At 45.8% G+C, this 24,479-nt stretch overlaps 1 protein-coding gene across 5 annotated transcripts in view; it reads right to left on the bottom strand.

Moving 5' to 3' along the window:
* Positions 1-24,479, bottom strand: part of RFX2 (regulatory factor X2) — an 80,329-nt gene that overhangs the window by 2,010 nt on the left and 53,840 nt on the right. For 2 of the 5 annotated variants that reach the window (XM_063160913.1, XM_063160914.1), the window contains exons 5-18: positions 23,861-24,137; positions 18,557-18,631; positions 13,116-13,297; positions 11,783-11,902; positions 11,225-11,340; positions 10,073-10,191; positions 9,685-9,797; positions 7,197-7,348; positions 6,013-6,110; positions 3,943-4,092; positions 2,873-3,081; positions 2,017-2,170; positions 506-548; positions 40-145 (exon numbers count right to left, since the gene is read on the bottom strand). In XM_063160913.1, coding sequence (XP_063016983.1) covers positions 54-145; positions 506-548; positions 2,017-2,170; positions 2,873-3,081; positions 3,943-4,092; positions 6,013-6,110; positions 7,197-7,348; positions 9,685-9,797; positions 10,073-10,191; positions 11,225-11,340; positions 11,783-11,902; positions 13,116-13,297; positions 18,557-18,631; positions 23,861-24,137 — 1,900 coding nt within the window. In that variant the 3' untranslated portion in view covers positions 40-53. The remainder of the gene's footprint in view (positions 1-39; positions 146-505; positions 549-2,016; positions 2,171-2,872; positions 3,082-3,942; positions 4,093-6,012; positions 6,111-7,196; positions 7,349-9,684; positions 9,798-10,072; positions 10,192-11,224; positions 11,341-11,782; positions 11,903-13,115; positions 13,298-18,556; positions 18,632-23,860; positions 24,138-24,479) is intronic. The other 3 variants (XM_063160918.1, XM_063160919.1, XM_063160915.1) reach the window with 3 other exon arrangements.

The following is a 24,479-nucleotide window of genomic DNA, read 5'->3' as shown; positions in this document are numbered from 1 at the left end:
GTCCAGCCCAGGGCTCAGATGTCCTGCAGGGGTGGCCAGGTCCAGCCCAGGGGTCAGATGTCCTGCAGGGAGTGGCCGGGCTCGCTGCGCTCCCGTTTCACCAGAGGCTCTCCTGGATCCCCCTCCGTGCCCAGCTCGATGTCATCTGCAAAGGACACGGCTCAGAGCAGGGCACGGGGCCACCAGGAGCTGCTTTCCAGCAGAGCAGGCTGCAAGAGGCAGCACAAGGGGCCCCAAGCCTCCCAAACCACCCCAACCCTCCCAAACTATCCCATCCTCCAACCCTCCCAAACCATCCCAAACCATCCCAACCCTCCCAAACCATCCCAAACCATCCCAAACCATCCCAACCCTCCCAAACCATCCCAACCCCAACCATCCCAAACCATCTCAAACCATCCCATGTCTCCAACCTGCCCAAACCATCCCACTTCCCAATCCTCCCAAACCATCCCAACCCTCCAACCCTCCCAAACCATCACTCCCCGGCAGGGAGGACAGGTACCTTTGTCCAACAGTGTTGGAGACAGGGATGTGAGGTCACCAAACTGAAAGAAAAAGGAGTTTTGGGGTCAGTGAGGCTTTGGGGAGCTGAGGTGCCAGAGAATTTCAAGCACCAGGAGAGACTGTGAGCATTGGTGGTGGAGAGCAGAAATGAAAACCAACCACAGGTTTTGGGGAAAAAGCCTTTTGTTGCCATTTAAACCTCTGGGTGAACACCACACACAACAATCCAGGGCAGGGTTTAGCTCTGGAATTAAGGCAGAATGAAAAGGAATGGTAATTTTTCCATCTGCCAGGCAATGACCAAGTGCTGCTACAGGTAAAAGTGGTGCCTTTTCTCCAGCCCTTTCACCTCTGGCATTTCCCCTCCCTGCAAAGCCTTTGCAGTGATGTCTGAGAGAGTTTGGCCATCCAGGATGTGGAACCAGAGAGCTCCTTGGCTCTGGAGGTGTGATGTCCCTCTCAATGACCAGGTCTGAGACACCAAATTGCTGCAAACAATAATTCTGGAAAGTCGTGGAAAGCTGGGCAGGAGCTGAGGAGAGTGGGAATTGCAAAGCTCAGTGGGAGTGGGAGGACACCTCATCCTTCTTTGCTGGAAAGAATCAGCCTCCTCCTGGAGAGCAGGAATATTGCAAGGGTTGAATGGAGGAAAAGCCTGAGGGATGGGAGCCAGACTCTGCCTTTCCTGTTCCTTTAATACCAGTGAAGGAGGAGGTTTTGCAGGGAACAGTGGGAACTCAGCATTGCAGGGAAGAGTGGGAACTCAGCACTGCAGCTGGAGCAGAGTGGGAGGGCAGGGAAGGCAGAAACAACAGGATTTGGTGGCTTTGGTTTGCCTGGATCCCTACATGAGCTCTGTGGAAGCTTCAAGGAGCAAATGAGATCAGTTTTGAGCACGTGGGCTCAGTTTTAAACTCACAGTAGTTTCAGCATTGCTGTCACAGGTTTAGCTGGGGCTTTTAACTCTGTATTTCAGAGGGAAAAACTGGATGTGGCCTCAGCTAGGCAGGACAGGACCTCCCTGCAAGCCAGGCACCAAAATTACTGTGAACAAAAAAACCCCCAAACCCTCACAAACAGCCCAAACAACCCCATCATCCTCTTCTTCCCCTCAAAAATGGAGGGAGTGGCTCACTGTGCAGGTAATGCTGGAGCTTGTAGAGGCCTGGAGAAGTTCAGTTGCTAAAAGCAACTTTTGGACCATTTTTGCTTGGTTTTGATGGACCTCCCTGTCAGGAGTCCCAAAGTCAGGGCTGGCAGTCACTTGTGGTGCAGAGAAGGGGGGAGATCCTTTGCCTCCCTCCTCCAAGCCTCCAAATAATGCTCAACCACCCCAAACCCACCAGCTCAGGGAATATGCTCCAGGAATTCTTTCCTTATGCCAAAACAACTCAATAAATAATTTTTGTTGCAAAACAAGCCGGGAGTGCAGCGTGCTGTGTGAACCACCGGTGTCTTTTGAGGAACTGCTTCTTTTGGGTTGGTTTGTAGGGAATAAAGGGCTCTCACCTCTCCCATGACAGCAATTGGGGTCTCCCCTGTTGCCTGGGCCACACGGTGCTCCACCAGGTAGAACATGTACTCGTCGTAGAGCAGGCGGATCAGGTGGAAGGAGCCAAAGCTGGCGGCGCTGCGCAGGGTGAGGTCCCGGATCACCATCGAGCTGGGAATGGGCAAGAATCACAAATTTGGGATGAGTTTTACATCTCTGCCATGGCTGATGTGAGTTCTGGACCCTGGTGGTTCTGTGGGACCCAACAGTGTCTCTGCCTCTGACCCAAAAGTATCAAAACACTTTAAGAAATTTGGTTTATGGAGCATCCTATCCCCGTGCTGAAGGGACACCAGAACCACAGTCAAGCAGAGTTTAATGGGAGTGAAGAACTTGGCCTTGGCTTTAAGAAATTTAATTTATGGAGCATTTTATACCAACTGGGCCTTGGCTTTAAGAAATTTAGTTTATGGAGCATCCTATCCCCATCCTGAAGGGACACCAGAACCACAGTTAAGCAGAGTTTAATGGGAGTAAAGAACTTGGCCTTGGTTTTGAGAAATTTGGTTTATGGAGCATCCTATCCCCATCCTGAAGGGATAGCAGAACCATATTTAAGTAGAGTTTCATGGGAGTAAAGAACTTGGCCTTGGCTTCAAGAAATTTAGTTTATGGAGTATCTTAACCCAGCCTGGCCTTGGCTTTAAGAAATTTAGTTTATGGAGTATCCTATCCCCATCTTGAAAGGTTACCAGAACCACACTGAAGCAGAGTTTAATAGGAGTAAAGATCTTGGCCTTGGCTTTTCAAGGAGTTCCTTACATGCCCCAAGGTTGATGCAGAAATACCCCCAAAATGAGAAAGAAAATGTACCTGTAGAAGGACCACTTCAACAGGAACTGCCTGGCTGCCTTGGGGAAGCTGGGGCTGCCCTCGTGATGCTTCAGCACTTGAGTGACCACATTGTCCAGCCAGCTGGCCCACTGGTCCAGAGAGCTCTGCTGCTGCAGAGTCAGCTTGAAATCCTGCTCCAGCTTCTGCACCATGCCCTCCTCACACTGGCACACCCACGAGGCCTGCTCCTGCTCAGGAGAAAGGGCTCACAGTTACTCATGCCCTGCTCCTGCTTGCCTTATCTCTCTCTTATGACCACAATCATACCTCCCTCAGGAGGGGATATCTGCTGATAACAGCTACTGAATGTCACTGCATGGCTGATTAAAACTACAGCATCCCATTGGGAGATGTGAGCCCAGAGGGAGGAGCCAAGCATTCCTGCCTGGATATAATCTGGAGATTCTGGAACACCAGCACGGCTTCTGCACTGGATTCCCCAGAGGAACATCAGCTGCCTCTGCCACTGCATCTTCAGAGGAAGAGACTGCACCTTTCTACAGGATCCCTGCTCCAGCAGAACCACCCCTGACACTGCAGGAGGGCTGCAGCCACAATTCCAATGGGACTGCTGCCAACAGCCTGACCCACAGGGTGTCAGGTTGTGTTCTGACTCTGGCAGTGTTGTTCTGGTGTACTGCATTGTTTATTTTATCCTTTTACTTTCTTCCCTATTAAAGAACTGTTATTTCCTGCTCCCATATTTTTTGCCTGAGAGCCCCTTAATTTAAAATGTATAGCAATTTGGAGGGAGCTCTGTCAGCGTTGTTTTGCTTTATTGCATTGTTTATTTCATTGTTTACTACATTACTCTGTCAATGTTGTTTTAGTTTACTGCATTGTCTATTTTATCCTTTTATTCTCTTCCCTATTAAGGAACTGTTATTCCTGCTCCCATATTTTTTCCTGAGAGCCCCTTAATTTAAAACTTACAGCAATTTGGAGTGGGGGGGGCGTTACATTTTCCATTTCAGGGGAGGCTCCTGCCTTCCTTAGCAGACACCTGGTTTTGGAACTGAGGCAGTGAGGAGCAGGGGGTCTGTGGGTACCTGCACGTTGGCGAAGTCCACGCGGTTGAGGTCGCTGAGCATCTGGTTGATCTGGGACGTGTTCTGCAGCACGGCGCGCGCCGCCTGCGCCAGGTGGTTCAGGGACGTGTACCTGCGCAGGGTCTGGGCAAAGGCACTCACCACCCCCACCTGCAACACACCACAGCGGCTGCAGGGGGACACTGACATGTTTGATGGAAACCCTTTCGTTATGATTTTTCTCCTGAGAAGCTGAGGAGCTATCGCTGGCTGTGGGCTATGTACAAATCACCAACAGGACGGGACTGCTGGGAACGTGCCCTGAGCTGTTTTATTTTCCAGCATCAGTCTCATTCCATGGTTATAACAACGGGAAGATGCCAGCAGCTCACATCCCAAGAACTTAATGTTACAACTTACTTTTTAAGTTTTTTGACCAATCACACAAAGCAAAAGCATATTGACAGTATTTATATCTGTAGAGTATATACTCTATATCGACACTAGTTCTATCCAATCACTATGAGCACACGTACATTTGGTTAAACAATGCTTGCTTATTTCAAATACAACACCCGCTTGTAAGCCTTAAAACACAATGCACAGAGCTCCATTATTAAGCTTCAAACTTCCTAATATCTTGCTAGATAAACTTTTCTGCAGCTTAGGGAGTTATTCTAGACAAGCGTTAATACACAGACCATTGTTCTGTTTGTCTTTGCTTTTCTACATTTTACATAATTTTTCTGCTGATCTATCTCATGGCTACTGCTTAGCTCTAATCACAGTTCTGCTGTCTCTGAGGCCTCCCTTTTGTAGCTTTCCTAAAACCTTCTGAATTTATGGATTCCCACAAGAAGCCTCAGAAAAGAAATGTAAACAATAACTATCTGATGGCTGTGGAATATAATCTGGAGATGATTTACCAACAGGTGCATCTTTGATTGGTCTCATGTGGATTGTTTTTAATTAATGGCTAATCACAGTCCAGCTGTGTCAGTCACAAAATTTTATTATCATTCCTTTCTAGCTTTCTGATGTCTCCTTTCTTCTATTCTTTAGTATAGCTTTTTAATATATCATTCTCTTTTAATACAGTATTTATCATAAAATAATAAATCAGCTTTCTGAAACATGGAGTCAAGATTCTCATCTCTTCCCTTGTCCTGGGGACCCTCAAACACCACCACAGCATGGCCAGTGCTGCAGTCACCAGCCATGGAAGGGCTCAAAAAACGTGGAGGTGGCATTTGGGAACATGTTTTAGTGGTGGGCTGGGCAGTGCTGGGGTTGTGGTTGGACTTAAATCATCTCAAAGGTCATTTCCAACCTAATCCTTGTGCCAGGCACTCAGAACAACTCAGTCAATCCTTGGGCACAGGGGGTTGTAAAACATGTTGAGGGCACAGTGTGGTTTGTGAATCAATGGTGTCTCTTTAGGTGCTGCTCAGTTTGGGTTGGTTTGTAGGGAATGAAGGATTCTGACCTCTCCCATTACATCTCCCTGGTTGCCTGGGCCACACAATGCTCCACCAGGCAGAACAGCAGTGGAAGGACCCAGACCTGCAAAATTCTATGATTCCATTATTTATTCTCTTTAAGCTACCAGGTTTTCACACTCTGCCTCCAGCAGAGACCAGCGTGGTGGGGAGAGGCAGCAAGAATCCCTGGATTTGGGAGAGCAGGAGCCTTGGGGCAATGCCACTCACTCCTGTGCTCTCCAGGCTTTTCCAGCCTCATTCCAGAACAGAGATAACAGGGAATGGTCCTGGCCCCAAGGCTGCCAGAGCTCCAGAAGGGTTTGGACACTGCTCCCAGGGATGCTCAGGGTGGGGTTGTTGGGGTGGCTGTGCAGGGCCAGGGGTTTGTGATGATCCCTGTGTATCCCTTCCAGCTCAGGATGTTCTGTGGCACTATGATTTTCCCCCACAAAGCTTTACCTGCAATTTCAGGGCACAGGAACTTCCCCACCCATCCTCCCACTCCTGGCTGATTTTGGTTCACAATCAACCACTGCACCGTGCCAGGTGTCCAAACCCCAGCAGGAATTTCTGCAAGGTGCAGATACACCCTGGGCCCATCTCTGCTCACCTTGGTCTGCACGACCTGGGGGGGGAATTCACTCATGGCATTCATCAGCCACCCTTCCAAGCTCTTGGCAAAGTTCCGGATGGCCTGGGTCAGCGTGCCTGCAAAGAAGGCTGCAGAGTCACAAAAGCTGCTCTGGGGCATTTTTGGCTACCATTTTCTGCCTTAGGACTACTGGAAAAGCCCAGCCTGTGGTCTGGTTAGCTGAGATGTCAACTCAGCATCAAGGAAATCAGCTGGGTTGGTATACCAAAATTATTCTTTGATATTATTACTCAAACTCTTATTATTCTTTTTCTTTTTAATTTTTATTTTTAATTTTTCTTATACTTATTCTCACTCTTACTCCTATTCTTATTCTTACTCCTATTCTTATTCTTATTCTTATTCTTATTCTTATTCTTATTCTTATTCTTATTCTTATTCTTATTCTTATTCTTATTCTTGTTCTTATTCTTATTCTTATTCTTATCCTTATCCTTATCTTACTCTTATACTTATGATAATTGGACTTAATGGTCTTAGAGGTCTTTTCCAACCTAAACATTTCTATGGTTTTTTCATTTTTGTTTTCTTTTGTTTAATTCTTATTCTTATTCTTATTCTCATTCTCATTCTTATCCTTATCCTTATTCTTATCTTTATGACAACTGGACTTAATGATCTACAGGTGTTTTCCAACCTAAACATTTCTATGGCTTTTAAATTATTTTTATTTTCTTGCATACTTTTCTTATTCCTGGCCCTTCTGAGCATTTTTCAAGCATTGAAATTCGCTCTTCAGAGACATCCTCATGCCCCAGCTTGTGACAGCCCTCAGAGAATCTAAATCAGAGAGAAAACTCTCAATACCCCATTCCTGATCTCAAAAAGTTGACCCCTAATTTCCAGGAGTGTCAGGAACAGGATGGTCCTATGCAAACAAAGACCTGCAAGGAGCCACATCCCAAAGTGCTCCCATATCCAAACTCCTGGCCAAAATCAGGAGATGTGAAATGCAACACACAAAATTTAAAAGGCAGGGGAATTCCCAGGGGGTATAAAACATCCCCCCAGAGCAATGCTGCAGGAGGAACACTGCTGTTGCCACGATATTTTAGCCAGGATAAACACCTCCAAGTGGGATTTTACAGTGGAAATCTTTATGGGAAGTGAGACCAGGCTCAGGTGGGGCTGTGGGTACTCACTGGGCACTGGCCTGAGCACGTCAGGGATGAGGATCTCCACCAGGGCCTGGTACAGGATGTGGTCACAGCTCCTCATCCACTTGAGGATGGGCTCGTACTTGCACAGGGTGATCAGTTTGTCCTTTGGGAGGGTCCCTTCGGGTTCCTCTTCACTGCAGGAGGAGGAGGAAGGAGACAGAATTAGCAGCAGGTTTGCATTCAGTGTTTTCCCTCTCCCTCTGCATTTCTAACTCCAATTTTCAGCAGAAAAAACCATGCTTGTGTGCCTTGCAACCTCCCTGTCCTTGGGGCCAGAGCTTGGAGCAGTTTTCCCTCAAATCCACACTCTTGGTGTTCCCTTTTTACCTTCACAGCCTCTCACAACCCCTGTTCAGTGGGAGCTGAGCTCCAGCACTGCCAGCTCAGGCAGCAAAGGCTCAGCTGGATCCTCCCAAACCTTCCCTCCCCTCTGCTCTCACCCTCCTGAGCCACAGCACAGGGGACAAACACTTTGCAGCCACTGTAGGGGCAGATGAGCTGATATTGAGTAATTTTCAAGGTGTTTAACCCCTCCAAATGCTGAACATCTTCAGAAAGAAGGATACTGAATGGTTGGATGAGAACAAAATATATTGTCTGTAACTGGCTGGGGTCAATCCAGCTTGCATTATTTTCACTTTGTAGCTGTATAAAGGCACAAGATATTTGTTACAAAAAAGCAGAAAGAGCTGAAACCTGAATTCACTGCCAGAGCTGCTCGCCCACACATTATACTGAGAATTGGGAATTTGGAAAGGTCTTCCCCCATGGAAAGGGTCTTTTTGCCCATCAAAATCATTAAAGCCAAGCCTTGGACATGCTCTAAAGGGGACTTTGAGCCTCAGGCTGCAGAATTTTAATGGTGAACTCCATTTGCATAACTCCTGGAAAATCCCACATGGAGAAACAGGTCAGGAAACCTGCTGTGAGCCTGCTGTGAAGTGCATCCATGTTCTGCATCTTCTCATGCTTTCAGTGTGCCACCTCCCCAATATTTGGGGTTTGTATTTATATTTATGCATTAAGAAGGGGAGGGAGTGTGTTATTCACCTCTCTGGTTAGGGGCAGAGGTGTGAGAGCCCTGCACAAAAGCTGCCTCCAGTTTTCCCCTGTGTACCTAGAAACAGCTCCTGGGGTGTTGCAATTTGCCTGGGAGCTGTTCCCTCAAAAAAAAGAGAGATTTTAAACCAAGCAAACACAGCTGCAGTGACTCCTTGCAAGAAAATATCCCCTGGGCAACATCTACAGGGCCATATTTACTGATTTTTGAGGGATTTTTCCTTATTACTCAGTGTTTTACCATTTTTCTTCTGAATAGAAAACCTTCATCTTTATAGCCTCAGTAAGAGTGGACAGATTTGTGATAGAAATTTTAAGAATTTTTTCAATTTTCTCTGCTTTCACTTATTTCCATTCCCCTGGCAGCAGCTCCCAATGCATAAAGGATGAGGAAGAGGCACAGCAATGAGCCAGGCAGGAGTGAAAAGATGAAAGCAGCTTTGTTTGCAATGATCTGCCTCAAAACATGAAGCACTGACAGGTCTGGGCAGGAAGGCAAGGCAGAGAGTCAGTCTGGAAATCCCTAAAATTTGAGCAGGGAATCCTCAGAGAGTCCCTAAAATCTGAGCAGGGAATCATCACTGGGGAAAGCAGGAGGTGCAAGGGACATGGATGAGAGGAATTAGCCTCAAATCACCCCAGCGGAGGTTTATATGGGATATGAGGGGAAATTTCTTCACTGAAAGAGTGGTCAGGGATTGGAACAGGCTGTGGTGGAATCACCATCCATGGAAGTGTCCAAAAAAGGTGGGGATGTGGCACTTGGGGACGTGGCTGAGTGGTGACTCAAAGAATTCACAGGTTGGAAGAGACTTTAAAGATCATCAAGTGCAACCCAACCCCAACACCTCAAGACTGGTGAGGGCTGATAATTTCTATTGTGGAATCAGATGGAGGGGAAATAAGAAGCTGCTTTTGAAAGGAACTTCTTCTGATGATCTTGGAGGGCTTTTCCAACCTCAGTGACCCCACAATTCTCTAATCAGAGCAGACCCTTCCTCACAGCTCTGAACTTTTCATTACACTATTAAACACTTCCAACTCTCTTTGTCACAGCTCTGCAGGGCAGAAAATACTCCCAAATCCTCCAAAGCACTCATTTATGCTGATTTTCTGCTGGTTTATTTTCAGATGCCAGCAGGTGCTTTGGAACAGCAAGTGCACAACCCTATAGCTTGCTTTTCTTTTTATTTGGTCTGTCTAAAAAACAAAATGACTGAACATCTCAGAGAGGATTTTCTCCCCACAATAAGTTTCACTTGAAGGGCATAGATTTGTACCTGTAAGATCATCTACCTAAAATCTTGGCATTGAAGAAGAATGAGATTTAGGCTCAAAAAGACTAAAAAATCTTCATGCATGTTAAAAAGAGATTATCTGTAAGAAGTGAAGCAGGGAAGAAGGGGAGTACCTGGAGGGCAGAGCAGTGGGGCCATCACTAGGGGGTGCCTTGGGATTCCAGAAGGATTGCCACAGCTTCTCGATGTAGTGGAACTGGAGGTGCATCACGACATCCAAAGTGGCCTGACAGCAAAGAACACCACGGGGTGAGCACTCAGCTCCAGTGCTGCCACCCGCAGGAAATAATTTACATGAAAAACAACAGAATTGGCACTTTTGTAGTGATCAACTTAACATAAAACAGGTCACATGGTGGAAAAAAAATCAATATTTGAGTTGTAATTGCAGGCAAATGAAGCATTCCCAGCTTTTCCTAAGAGCTGGTCACTTGAGTGATGTCCCATGTCAGTTAATAAATTAATTACAAATAATCCCCAAAGAATATTGCACACAATCACCTCACAGTGCCTCCTGTAGAGAACCTGCAGAGTTTTCACGTCGTTCAAGGTGAAACCTTCTTGTAAGAGGACATTGCCAAGATCAGGGGCTGGGAACTCAGGAAAGACGTGGGTTACATCTGGGAACAGAAATTGGGAGAGGTGGTGAGGGTCAGAAAGCTCAGAGCACAGCTGATCACAAGGTGCTGCTCTCACTCTTTCATGTTCCAGCTGGGATGAGAGAGGAAAAATGAGATAATTTACTCCTTTCCCTGATTTGTGATAAGAAAAAGCAAATAACCACAGCCCAGTGGGTTCAGTGGGGAAAGGAAAATGCTTCCTTTCTGCTTGTAATAAAAGAAATAAGAAAACATTTTCCTCATCTACCATCCATTAGAATTTCCCTGAAGCTTGGAAATGTCTCTCTGTACAATGAGGAATAGAATTGGGCAGCAGAGGTGTCAGGAGCTGGGATTTGTGGTGGAGACACAGATCCAGGACCAGCAAATCCAGAGAAGGTCAATATGGATCATCTTCATCCAAATCCCCAGTGCAGCCTTTGCAAGGAAGGGAATTGCTTCCCCACTCTGGCCAGGACCTCCAGTCCTCCATGGAATTTAAATAAATCAGATGGATTAAAACAATACTAAAAATGAGGGACCTAACAGACCCATGGGTTTGAGGAAAAAACCTTCCTGGGGAGAGAGGAGTCAGCAGATAAACTTAGCAAGTGTGACACTACAAAAACCTATAGAACACATCCTATATATATAAAATACAGATACATAAACATATAAAATAAAGAAAATTATATATAATATATATATTATGTACACACACTATAGTATATATGTTATATAATATAAAAATTAATATCATATATATTTTATATTTACACACTATAACACATATAATTTATATATAGCACAAAATAATTATTATGTATATTTTTATCTATACACACTATAACACATAAAATTTAAATATAACACAAAAATTAATATTATGTATATTTTTATATATAATTTATATATAACATTAAATTTCTATATATATTTTTATATATATATGCATATATACACACTGTAGATTTTTTAGATAAAGCTTTCCCCTTAAAACCCAAATCCCTGATGTGGAATAATTAAGAATTGATCACCAAAGGGGTTTCCTCACCTATGAACTGCTGGTGGTGCTGGCACTGAGCAGCCACTGACTGCTCAGGGGTGGTGTGGGGGGTGCTGTTGGATGCACTCTCTGCCATCCCATCCATCTTCTGGGCTGCTCTGTACCTGAATTCCATCAGAATTAGGATGGATTAGGATCCACACAGACAGGAGAAAACACCTCTGTGTTATTTATAACACACATCTGTGAGTCCATGGAGTGGTTGGTACATTCAAGGCAAACATGGGGAGGGCTGAGAATTTATATTGTGAAATCAGATGGAGGGGAAATGAGAAGCTCCTATTGAAAAGCTTCCCCAAGACAGAATTAAAGGGGCTAAGAAGTTTGGTGACACCAAAAAATCCAAAAAAGAGAAGCAGAGCTGCAGTGGGGTCCAAGGCAGACTCTGTCTCAAGCACTGACTTTTGCGCTTACTTTCTATTTAGGAGCTTAAAAAATAAATTCTGTTCCTTCTGCACTTCAGCAACAACAAGTGCCTCATGCTCTATGGACTGAGCAGATTCTCACACCTGCTGAGTGTTTTGGGCAGGGTTTGGGAGCACCTACCTTTGTTTCTGGTGGATGGGCTGCTGTCTCATGGCCATGTACTGCGTGTCCTCCTGCAGGCGGTTCAGCGGCGACTCCGGCTTCAGGCGGATCCCATAGTAGTGATATTTGGAATTTCCCCTGGAAATATCAACTTAGTCACCAAAAAGGGCATTGTGGCCCTGGCTGCTTGGACAACACACGCCATTTCAGGCAGCACATGGCTGCCAAGCACTGTTTGAGTGGCTGAAGGGATGAACTTGGTGCCTCAGGTTTGAGTTTTTATATTTTTCAGATTCTGTGCTGCTTTAGTGGGTGGGTCTGGGTTCACATTGAGGGGATGGTGAGCTCTGTGCACAGAGCAGGGAGACAAAACAATTCCTGCTCCAGCTGGGCACCAAGGACAAAGGATCCAAATCTCAGCCCAAGAGCACAAACAACGTGGGCTGGAGAGAGAAAAACAAGCAGGATGGGACTGCATGGGCTAAAGCTGTAACTGGACACTTAACTCCAGTATGCAAATGGAGCAGAACTTATAAAATTGTGAGAGACCCTGTGACCAGTTGTCCATTTTTGTGACCATTTTGGTTCATTTTGGGCTCAGCCCTGGCTGGGCTCTTGTGCTGCCCAAGATGGATCCATTGAAGCCTCCTAATAAATCCCTACTTTATTAATTAACTCTCTCTATTCTCTGTTCTAGCTCAGCCTTCACAAGGCATCAAACTAATGAAATGCCATCATCCCCTGGAAAATTTAAACCCACATGTGGCCAAGTGCAGTGGCATTTATTCCTGTAGATCCCAGAAAAGAAACACCTGAACCTCCTAAAGATCCTCAGCAGCTTCTGAGTGCACCAGAGATGCTGCAGGAGAGTTGCTTTTTATTTCTTGTCCTAGGTTGATAAGGAAGTGAGTTTTTGGGAGGTTGTGGTCAAACCAATCAGTGCTCAGATTTGAATATTGGCAGGTGGTGTGGCCACTGAAGACACGGATACGCCTCTGAGGGACTCCTCTCCCCTCGATGAACTGAGAATTGATTATCTGAGGGCTGGTGATGAACTAAGAGTTGATTATCTGAAGGGTGGTAACTAGATTGAGAATCTAAGGTTTAATTTTGTGCTGTAGTGGAAATTGGGGAGGAGGAATGTTTTGGAAGGTTTTCATTCTATGTGTTTTCCTTTTTACATATTGTAAGTCAATAAAGTCTTTTTTTCCTTTATTCCTAAGCTGGAGCCTGCTTTGCTCTATTCCTGGTCACATCTCACAGCAGGCACTGGGGAGAACACATTTTCATGGGGGCACTGGCATTGTGCCAGCATCAAACCACGACAGATTAACTGCAGATTGGCACCAACCTGGTGCCCAGGCGCCGTGTCCTCAGCCCCATGAAGACAGAGCGGATGAGCTTCCCGAAGGAGGCGGCGTTGACGGGGTCCAGTTTGTGCTCCTGGCAGTGCCTCAGGTAATGGTTGTACAGGGAGCTCCGGGGCAGGCTCACACCCTCTGCTGTCTCATAGTTATCCAGCAGCCACTGCAGCTTCAGGCAGGGAAAAATAAAAAAAACATGCAAGTCTGAAGAGAGCTGAGAAGTCAGGCAGGGTCGATGTTTAAATGTCCAGATGCTGAAGTTCAAGAGAACTGAGTAATTAATTTCTATGTGTTAATTAACATAAGTTATAATTTGTATAACTTTATGGTAGTTTATAGGATAGCAAAACCCAGTTTATAGGATGGCAAAATCCCCCAGCACAAACAAAACCAGTCAGATTTTTCATTAAACCACAATCCTGCTGCCAGCTCAGTGTCCACCTTGGGTTCGGATGAATTCCTGCAGAGCCAAAATAAAGCTGTAAAAATTCACATTTTCCAAGGAAAAGAGATCTTGAGATACTGCCTAAGAGAAATAAATTTTAGGGGAAGCAAATTGATGCAAAGTCTTTATTAATTGGAAGATTGGCATGTCTGCAACTACTCCCTTAACAATAAAATTAATGGTTGCCAAAGCAACCTTCAAAATCTGAGGGAATCCATCTACTTTGCAAAATTTACTGTCTGAACTTCTGACATGGCTGTTGATTAAAATTTGCAATTAATATAAATTATTTCTACTGAGATAGTCTGAAAGGGCAGGTCCAGCACATGGTGTCAGCACAGGAATTCAAATGCAAAGCCCCCAATCTCCTTTAATTAACTAAATGACTTCAGCATCAATAAAATGAGAGTTGTAATAATTGATTTTTGGGAGGAATTGGATGTACACATGGACTAATATCAACAGGGTGGGTAAGAGCCCTTTCAGTGTCATGAGGGGTGTCTGGGATGAACATTTTGCAGGCTTCCCTTCCCTCCAGACCTCCATCCCTGCACCAGAACCAGCTGCATTCCCACCAGAACAGGGCAAAACAGATTTGGGTTGTGAAATCCAAATATCAGCCACAGCATCTCCAAACAACTGAGAGTCCAAGCAATTATAGGAACTGAGCATGGATTTAGTCTAAAAATCAGTGGGATTTGCCAAAGCCCACGGAGCTGCACCCAAACCCTCTCCACTCCCATGCCCCTCTCTCTTCTCCCATTTTCTCTTGGTGACACTCCAAGGTCCCAGTTCACCCCAAGGCTGGAGTTTTACATCAATAATTCTCTGAAAGACAACCTGAGCTGTGTGATGACATCTCTGGAACCTCCACTGAGCTGTTCCTGTGTCCCACCCTGCTGTCACACAGAGCCCTGCAGCCCCCTCAGGGTGTGCTCTGTGGGTCTCCTCCACACACCCACACTGAAACTGCTGCTGCACAAAGTCAGCTGCATCCAAAATTGTAATTAAAATTATTCCATTCAGTCTGGAGAGGAGAAGGCTCCAGGGACACCTCAGAGCCTGGGCCTGAAGGGGTTCCAGGAGAGCTGAAGATGGACTGGGGACAAGGCCTGGAGGGACAGGACACAGGGAATGGCCTCCCACTGGAAAAGTGACATTTAGATGGGAAAAAATCCCATTTAGATGGGATATTGGGAAGGAATTGTTCCCTGGCACAGCTGGGGATGCTCACCTGGAGAGGAGAAGGCTCCAGGGACACCTCAGGACCTAAAGGGCTCCAGGAGAGATGGAGAGGGACTGGGGACAAGGCCTGCAGGGACAGGACACAGGGAATGGCTCCCACTGCCAGAGGGCAGGGCTGGATGGGAGATTGGGAATCAGGAATTGTTCCCTGGCAGGGTGGGCAGGCCCTGGCACAGGGTGCCCAGAGCAGCTGGGGCTGCCCCTGGATCCCTGGCAGTGCCCAAGGCCAGGCTGGGCAGGGCTGGGAGCAGCCTGGGACAATGGAAGGTGTCCCTGCCATGGCAGGGGTGGCACTGGATGGGCTTTGAGGTCCCTTCCAACCCAAACCATCCCAAGATTTGTCAGCTGGAGCTGATCCAAATCCAACCACCAATTCCCATGGCTGCACCCATGAGCTTTGGTGGACTTTGGAGCTGGAAGGAAGAAAAACCTCCCGGCCATTTGTCCCTCTGTCCTGCTCTTCAGGAGCCTCCTGTCCCCCTCCCACCTTCCCCCAGCTCCACTCCACTCAGAGCACTCTCTGAGGGGATCCCTTCTCCAAACCCCACAGTTCCAATAAATGTTTTTTTAATGATCCATAATGACCTCTCCTGCTCCCACCTGCAGCACAGACACCCCAGGAAGCCCCCAAAAGTCTTTTTGTGGCCCTGAGCCTCCCCCAGCCATTCAGTGCCCTCTAACAAAAATAGACCCCAGTGGTTTTGCCATAAAACACCAGCAGGAGTTCAGTTTTTAAGCTGTCCACATCTATGTTAATTTGGCCCATCCCCTATGTTTAAGAGATTATTGCTTAAGATCCTTTCAAATTTTTAAAGCAGGTATTTTATTTATCCTATGGAAGGTACTGAATGTGCATCAGCTATTTATCCCCTAAATCTTAATCCTTAAGCCTTAAAAAAAAAATATAAAAGTTGTGTATTGCTACGGAAAATCCAGATACAGATAAACCTTCTCATTTAAATTTGATCCTGGGCATTTTTATTCTAATCTCTGATATTTCTAGAAGATTCCCTTCATCTCCCAGCTTCCTTTTCCTGCAAATGTCTTTTTATATTCCCTCAAACATTGCAGAGTTTCACAATATGAACTCCCACTATTGAATTAGAAATTTATTATGAAGAACACAAAAGAGCTTAAAGCAGAGATCTGTCAGAATATAAATAATTTTCCAATCGTGATTTTTGTTCTTCCTGCACAACTAATAACACATTGGGCACTTAAAATGAGAAAATTAAAAACTCTTTCCATCTGAATCTTTTCTTCTGTTTGCTTTCTGAATTTTGTTCTGTTGTGACAATCAGATATTTCTGATTATTTCCCCAGCTTATTTCTGTTTATGCCATGATCAGGTTCAATAAAATCACTCCACAGCCATATGCTGCTGTTATTGGCACTACAGGGGAACATTTAATTTTCATTTCTACCTTAACTTTATTTCTATCTGACTGTTTGAAAAAAAAAAAAACACTAACAAAAACTTTATCCTGGTTCGATCCAAGGGTGGAAAAAGCCACTCATGGGGCTAATGGAGAAAATAATTTTATTTTTTTAGAGGTGGAGGTTTGGAGACATTTTCTTGTGGCTACTTCTATGAAATACAAAAAAGAAACAATTTGTGGGTCATATTTAAGGTGTTTTTAGCTGGGACCATGAGTAGCAGAGCAACCAAGGCTGGGTTGGACAGAGCTCTGAGCATCCCTGGAGTATCCAAGGCTGGGCTGGACAGAGCTCTGAGCATCCCTGGAGGATCCAAGGCTGGGTTGGACAGAGCTCTGAGCACCCAAAGCTGGGTTGGACAGAGCTCTGAGCATCCCTGGAGCATCCAAGGCTGGGCTGGACAGAGCTCTGAGCATCCCTGGAGTATCCAAGGCTGGGTGGGACAGAGCTCTGAGCATCCCTGGAGGATCCAAGGCTGGGTGGGACAGAGCTCTGAGCATCCCTGGAGTATCCAAGGCTGGGTTGGACAGAGCTCTGAGCACCCTGCTCTGGTGGAAGGTGTCCTTGCCCATGGTAGGAGGTTGGAATTAAGTAAGAATGAGCTTTAAGGTCCTTTCCAACCCAAACCATCGTGGTCCAGCTTCCTGCTCCCATCAGGGTGCCCTTCCATGGGCTCAGGTCTCTCACTACAGCCCAGTGCCTCACTCAGAGGAGCCCTAAAAGAACCTCCCTGGGCAATGGCACTGCAGCTCCTCCAGCTCTGGAGCTGCCTCATCTGCTTCCCCAGTGTGCTGTGTCCCCTCCAAGCACTGCTCATCCCCCTTTTTATTCCCACATGTCCCCAGACACCTCCCTGAGCAAGGACACTGGGGACAGCAAGGACCTGGAGGGTTCCTCAGCCCAGGAGCTGCACTTTCAGAGGGACCAGCTGGGGCTGGATGTGTTATTCATGCTCAGGAAGGAGTTTGTTTGTACCCACACATGCTCAGGAAGGAGTTTGTTTGCTCCAGAGGTTGCACTTAAACCTTAGGCCAGACTATGAACCAGGCCTAGAACCAGGGACATCAAGGACCCAGAACCAGGGACATCAAATTCTTCACTTCTAGCCTACAATACCAGGGCAGGGAAGGTCTGATCAGGGGCTGGATGAGGTCCCCCCTCCATCCTGTACAGCCTGTGGTCAGTAAAATCTCTTTTCTACCTTTTGCTCTCTTTCCTCTGCCCTTTTCCTGATTTTATTTCAAACTTTGTCCTCGATGAACAAGAAAAGTCCTGCAGAGCAACAAAGTCTTTGTGCAGCACTTGAGGAGTGCCCAGCCTGGGGTGGGAGGGATGCTCAGAACAGGAACTGCCTGATCCTGCAGGTTTTTTCCCCAGCTACAACCAGAAACCTTCACTTTCCACCAGCTGAAATAAAGTTTGAGCTCCCTCAGGAGCCTTGGCCTGGAATTTGAAATCAGAATAAATAATCAGACTGGTTTAAAGTTCCTTTTGCTGTCTCAGGGTGAAGAAGCCAAAGGTTTTTATTTTTCGCCCTAAGAATGACAACAAACCAGCCCCCAAACCCAGAGAAAACCTGTTAGAGCAGAGAAACACCACTTTGTGCATGGAATTTATGGGTGCAGGACATGCTTGAGCTTCATCCAAACACAGGGAAAACAAAGTCCAGGGACCCCAACATGACCTGGATCAACCCAAATCTCACCCAAGCATGTGCTCAACCCTCAGTGTTCCTGCATGGGAGCCACAAACCAGGATGCAAAGGCCCAGCAGAACAGTGGGAATATCACACAAAGCAGGGAAATCCTTGGCACAGTGAGAGAGAGGCCCAGCACATGGATTTAGCACAGCATTGTGACAGGAATGGGCTTCCTGAGGCACAGAGAGAGGGGAAAAAAGGCATTCAGAGGCTTTTGGTTGAGGGGGATCTGTCACAATTCACACCAAGTCATGCCTCTGCATTTACAAGTAATTTTCCAGCCACGTTTCTGTTCCAATAAAAGGAAAAGAACTTCCTCCAATGTGTTTATCTGATTGCCAGCAATTTTCATTGCAAGGCAGATGAAATAAATAAACACATTTATATTTATTATGAATATATAACAGACTCCTGAGCATCTCAGCAGCAAACATTATCATATAGCACTTTTTGCAGCCTATTTTTCCTTGGGAATGGGCTGCTTTGTGCAGCACAGCTCAATCACAGGCTGCTTTTGAGTGCCTCATGCTGTTGAATACACCAAAGAAATAATTCTCCTTCCAAAGCAGGGGAAAAGGTTGTAAATTCTGATTGTAACTTACATGGCTGTTGAGCAAACTGCTTTTGTGTGATGTTATCCCTTCATTTTTTTGTAGGTTTTCAATCGCCATTTCAAGCTAAAGAAAAACGTGCACAGGAGAGAGAGAGAGAGAAAACAAAAAAAAAAAAAAGGAAAAAGAAAGGAAATCAGATAGTTAGCAACAGCCAGGATTATTGTTTCTTTATTAATATTTGAATGATTAATGCTTTATATCAACAAGCTGGTGGAAAAAGAGGCAAACAGATGTGGATGGAGCTGCAGAGGCGTTACTGGGACATGCAAATGGAAACACAGCAGGGATCCCCTCAGGGGTGACAAAGCAAGGCCAGGGGGGGTTCATCTTCCACTAAAAGCACTGCCTATTTATATAAAAAAATGCAATTTTCCTCCTCTTTTTCCCTTCCTGCTGAGAGCAAACCATCACCAGGCAGATGCACTGCAGAGATTGGCTGCAGAGCAGGACCCAGGCTTTCCAAGGAGAGCTGGCAGTAATGACTTGGTCACCTCTCCATATTTTGTCAAAAAAATCTAAAAAATTAACTAAAATTGGGATGCAAGAAGAATGCATGAACTGGAATGGTCAGGGATTGGCTGCAGAGTTGGACCCAGGGCTTCCAAGGAGAGCTGGCAATAATGACTTGGTCACCTCTTCATATTTTGTCAAAAACCCTAAAAATTAAATAAAGCTGGGGTGCAAGGAGGCTGCATGAACTGGAATGGTCACAGATTGGCTGCAGTGCTGTACCCAGGCTTTTCAAAGACAGTTGGCAATAATTACTTGGTCACCTCTTAATATTTTGTCAAAAAATCCTAAAAATTAACTAAAATTGGGGTGCAAGGAGAGTGCATGAACTGGAATGGTCAGGGATTGGCTGCAGAGTTGGACCCAGGGCTTCCAAGGAGAGCTGGCAATAATGACTTGGTCACCTCTTCATATTTTGTCAAAAACCCTAAAAATTAAATAAAGCTGGGGTGCAAGGAGAGTGCATGAACAGGAATGGGTGAGGGCTCTCTGCTGCTGAGAGCTGCAAAGGGAAGAAGGCAGAGCCAGATTTCACTTGGGTGATTTCTCCCCCAGAAGCCAGGCTGGAACATTTGGTGCTGCCTGTTCTGGTGTCTGTTGATCTCAGAGCAGCCAAGGTGAGATTTCCTGGCTCCTGAGGAACCCCTCACCCCCTGGCTGCCTCCTCCTCCCCTTCAGCCCAGCTGTGGCTGCTGCCTTGTGCCTCAAGCCTCTCCTGAACCCTTCTTGTCTTCTCCATTCTGCTGCTGGAGCAGGACCCGGGCTCCTTGAGCAGATGGCTGCTGGTCTCAAAACTCCAGTGCTCCTCTATGGGGAAAAACAATCCTCAAACCTCCCCAAACCCCACATTAGAGCCTGGCAAGAACAGAACCCGTTTGTTTCCAGCAGATGTTTCCTCTTTGAGGCGTCCCAAACCCTGTTGGCTGTGCCCAGGCAGGACAAGGACACAGAACCTGCAGCCAGAGCTCTGCTCTGTCCTCATTTAACACTTTGTGGGCACACCCACAAAACATCTGCAGATGATGTGTCCATGGCCTCCTGCCTGCCCTGACTCAGCCCACAGTGGAGATCAGGGCTGAGATAAACCCAGCCCTGCACAAAGCCAGGCTCTGTCACAGCAGGGTGGCAGAGCAGAGATCAGACCCAGCTTCTGAGGTGACATCCAGCAACCACATCCAGGTCTGAAGGTGGCATCACCTCCAGCAAAGTCCCTTGGTTCCCACCCCAAAGTGGAACTACTTCTGGAGGGGCTCTCCCTAAATTCAGGCTCAGATTAGTGGGGTTTCACTGCCCCACACCTCACCCCATTCAGGCCCAAATTAGTGGGGTCTTACTGCCTCACACCTTACTCAATTCAGGCTCAGATTAGTGGGGTTTCATTGCCTCAAACCTCATCCAATTCAGGCTCAGATTAGTGGGGTTTCACTGCCCCACACATCCCCCAATTCAGGCTCAGATTAGGGGGGTCTCACTGCCTCACATCCCACCCAATTCAGGCTCATATTTTTGGGGTTTCACTGCCTCACATTTCACCCAATTCAGGCTCAGATTAGTGGGGTTCCACAGCCTCACTTCTCCCCCAATTCAGGCTCAGATTAGCGGGGTCTCACTGCCTCACCCCATCCAGGCTCAGATTAGTGGGGTTTCACTGCCTCACTTCTCCCCCAATTCAGGCTCAGATTATTGGGGTTTCACTACCCCACACCATGATGTACCACGAGCAAGCACAGCCTGAGTGCTGACACAGCCTTCAGGAAATGACTCAGAGGCAGAGGGAGACCCAATTTCCTTCCTTTGCCTGCTCAGGGGTTGTTTGGGCAGCAGCTCTGAGGCAAGCCCAGAAATGCTGCCTGGCTGTTACTGTTGGCAAATGTCCCATCCAAAAGGACACCTTGCATCTGCAATAAAAACTGTCATAGGGGAAAAACCAAAAACTCTTGAGCAGCTCTGCAGGAAGGTGAAGAGCTCTGAGGCCCCACTTGTGAGAGGTCTCAAGGATTTCCTCTCTTAGTCCAGACTAATTTAGGTGAAGTGTTGGCACAGATATTGAATGTTCCCTGTGCTGTTTGAGCAGAACATTGGTGTTCCAGCACAGAGGGAAGGTTTCCTAAGAGGTTTCTTCAAGTATCTCAAGATTTTTCTTTAGTGCACACACAGACTTTACCAAACATCTCTCAGCCTGCTGAGGACCACTGCTAATCCTGAAGTATTCCAATGTTTCAATTTTTCTCTGGAGGTGCCTCCTTGCCCTCAACACCTGCAATCCCTCTCTTTCCCCATCCCTGACCACTCTGGTGTCCATCTCCAAGGCCAGGGCAAACCCTTTGGCTTCCCTGGCTCTGCTTTCCTTTCCTCCCACAGAACTCCCAATCCTGCCCCAATCTGGCCTCTTTGTCATCAATACACTTTCAATTAACCTTCCTCTATATTTCCTAGTATCAAAAACAACAACCAACTGTCATCATCACTCCACTACCACTCCCAAACAGACACAGAATTAACCCCAGAACTAACCCCCCCCCCCCAAAAAACAATCAAAAATACAAAGCAGCCTTTCCCTGTCTCTCTTTAGGCTGGACATTAAAACAGAAAATAAAGTTCAAATGGATTTGGTTCAGCTCCTGCTGTCCTTAAGCCACCCATCCCTCCTGGTGGTGCCCCTGGATCCCTGGCAGTGCCCAAGGCCAGGTTGGACAGGGCTTGGAGCACCTGGGATGGTGAAGGTGTCTCTGCCATGGCAGGGGGGGCACTGGATGAGCTCTAAGGTCCCAAACCAAATTATTCCAGCATTAATTCCAAGCAGTCCAGGCTCTGCTCCAGCCCCTTGTGACCCTGGTCTGAGCTGGAAGGACAGACAGCCACACACAGACACAGCTCTGGATTACCTGCCAGGCTCTTTCACACCTTTTCCATCCCTTCCTCAGCTATTTTGTGTTAAAATACCTTCAGAAAGCTCATCTGTACATGCAACAGAGTGGATTTATCTCAGATGTATTTCCATAAAGGTCACTTTCTAAATCTTTTTTTTGTTTTGTTTTGCTGAACAGCCTTATCTCATGTAATAACATCAACTAAATCCATTCATAGGATATTTCTACTGACATATTTTCCACTTGGGATTTTATATCATGCTCATCACCATGGAAATTACAAAACTTCAAACAACAACATAAAAAAAATCCCCCAAAAATCCAAGAGTAAAGTTGTGCAGTTTTGTAAGATGCAGTCCCACACAGGTGATGCTTCCAAATAATAACTTTGAGTAAAAAGCAAATGGTCCAGTGCTAATTTTTAACTATGAACAGTTAAAATACACACACAGACAATTCTCACTCAAGAAAAGAATCTCAATATCTGTCATTTTCCCTTCCCCCCAAACCAAGGACTTTTCCCCTATGCCTACCCAAGGCAGAGCACAGGATCAAAGCAACCTTTCAAGGCACAAAGATTCAAAAACCATAAAATCTATATTCAAAAACTCAGTGGGAAATAAAGCACAACTTAACAGGCCAGATTTACATGAGTTCTCAGTAGCAACAGCTCCTGTTTTTCTCCCTAGTGATGCTGCTCACATTTGAAATTCTGGCTACATACCCTGAATTACACCTACATTAGTATTTATATTTATATTTGAATGCATAAACACACAGAAGTCTGCAGAGGGAGGTGAGCAGTGTCAGGAAATGAGCTGCAAACACTCCTGGCAGCTGCTCAGGGCTGGGAGATTCCCAAATCAAAGCCCTTACAGCAAAAAGGCTGTTTTGGGTGAAGAGCTGTAAACCCTCAGTCCCACACAGATGTGCTCCAGCACCTGCCACCTCAGCTGGCAGCTGGAGAGACACACTCCAAAGAAAGAAATCAGAACTTTAAACCATTTCTGTTTGATCAATATCACCCCTAAAAGACATTTTCTAAACATATGGCAAGGGCAGAATACACAATGGTGTAGGAGATGTATACACAAAGGGTTTTTGATCACTGTGCACTCAGCATGATCAGCTTGAACATAATTTATGCTCACATCTTCATCATTCCTCAATTGTCTCTTAATCCAACAGAGATTAGAGAGCAAAACCAAATTAACCTCTTGTTAATTTGTTAATTAATCCCATTTTCTCCATTTCCAAATGAAATTAATAATAATAATTATCCAATGGGTTAAGGAAGCTTGTTTCAGGTCTCTTCACAATTGAAGACATATTCCAATATTTTGGGTAAGCATGCGAGATGTTTGACTTATAGAAAATGTAAATAGAGACAAATTTACAGTAGAAAACAGGGCCAAATCTTTGAAAAACAAAACGTAAATAGAGACAAATTTACAGTAGAAAACAGGGGCCCAATCATTAAAACCCAAAACATAAATAGAGACAAATTTACAGTAGAAAACAAGGCCAAATCTTTAAAAACCAAAATGTAAATAGAGATAAATTTACAGTAGAAAACAGAGGCCAAATCTTTAAAAAACAAAATATTTTGTTCGGGAGGGAAAAAACCCAAACCAAATGCAATGTTTTATTAATATTTGACTGATTAACCTTTATTAATATTTGAATCATTAATGCTTTCTCTTCTCTAATGCTGCTGATCATTTCAGCGATCTGAGCGAGAGGGACAATCCAAACTGAAAAATAAATGTATTACACCAGTGTCTATTCTCCCCCTTGCACTCATAGACATAAACAACGATAATGGCAGGTCAGTTAAATTTTCTGAAGGCTTTTCAGATCCCTTTGGAATCATTGCTGGCCCCCTTGCTGAGGTGCCTGCAGGGCTACATACCGTTGCTGGAGAGGAGCGTGAGGTGTGAGACAGAGAATGTCTAGAGTTCTCCAGCCCCCCATGAATGAGATAGGCTCCCGAGCCGGAGAGGATCTGACTTCCCCCAATGTCCATGGTGATGCCCACCATGTTGTGAGAGGGAATGGCTGTAGGAGAGGATGTCGCTGTAGTCACCTGAGCTCCTCCTCCTCCTCCTCCTCCCTGCGCTTCGAAATAGGGCGTGGCGCTGGCGGGGGCGTAAATCTGCGCCTCGCTGCTGTACGAGTAGGCAGCTCGTCTGTGCAGGGGACAAAAGAGAGGAAATCTGTGCTGGACAGCTTCAGAGAGCTGGATAAGTGTCAGAAAACCCCTGGTGTTAAAGGTTAGCCCTTGAGTTCGCCACTGAGATTATTCTTGTTCGCAACCACGTAGGTATGGTAAGGTGAGAACAAGAAATATACCGCACCTCTATCAACCCTCAATTGTCTCAATCCAGCAGAGAATAAAGAGCAAGAACAAATTAACCTCTGTAATTCCATTTTGGACATTTCCAAATAAAATTTTTCCTGTAAGATTATATCCCTGTTGTGGGTGGCAACCCCATAAGCATGGTAAGGTGGGAACAAGAAAACCATACCAC

Source organism: Melospiza melodia, chromosome 7 (genome assembly GCF_035770615.1).
Source record: "Melospiza melodia melodia isolate bMelMel2 chromosome 7, bMelMel2.pri, whole genome shotgun sequence".
Lineage (NCBI taxonomy): Eukaryota > Metazoa > Chordata > Aves > Passeriformes > Passerellidae > Melospiza > Melospiza melodia.
This window is presented reverse-complemented; position numbering and strand designations above follow the sequence as displayed.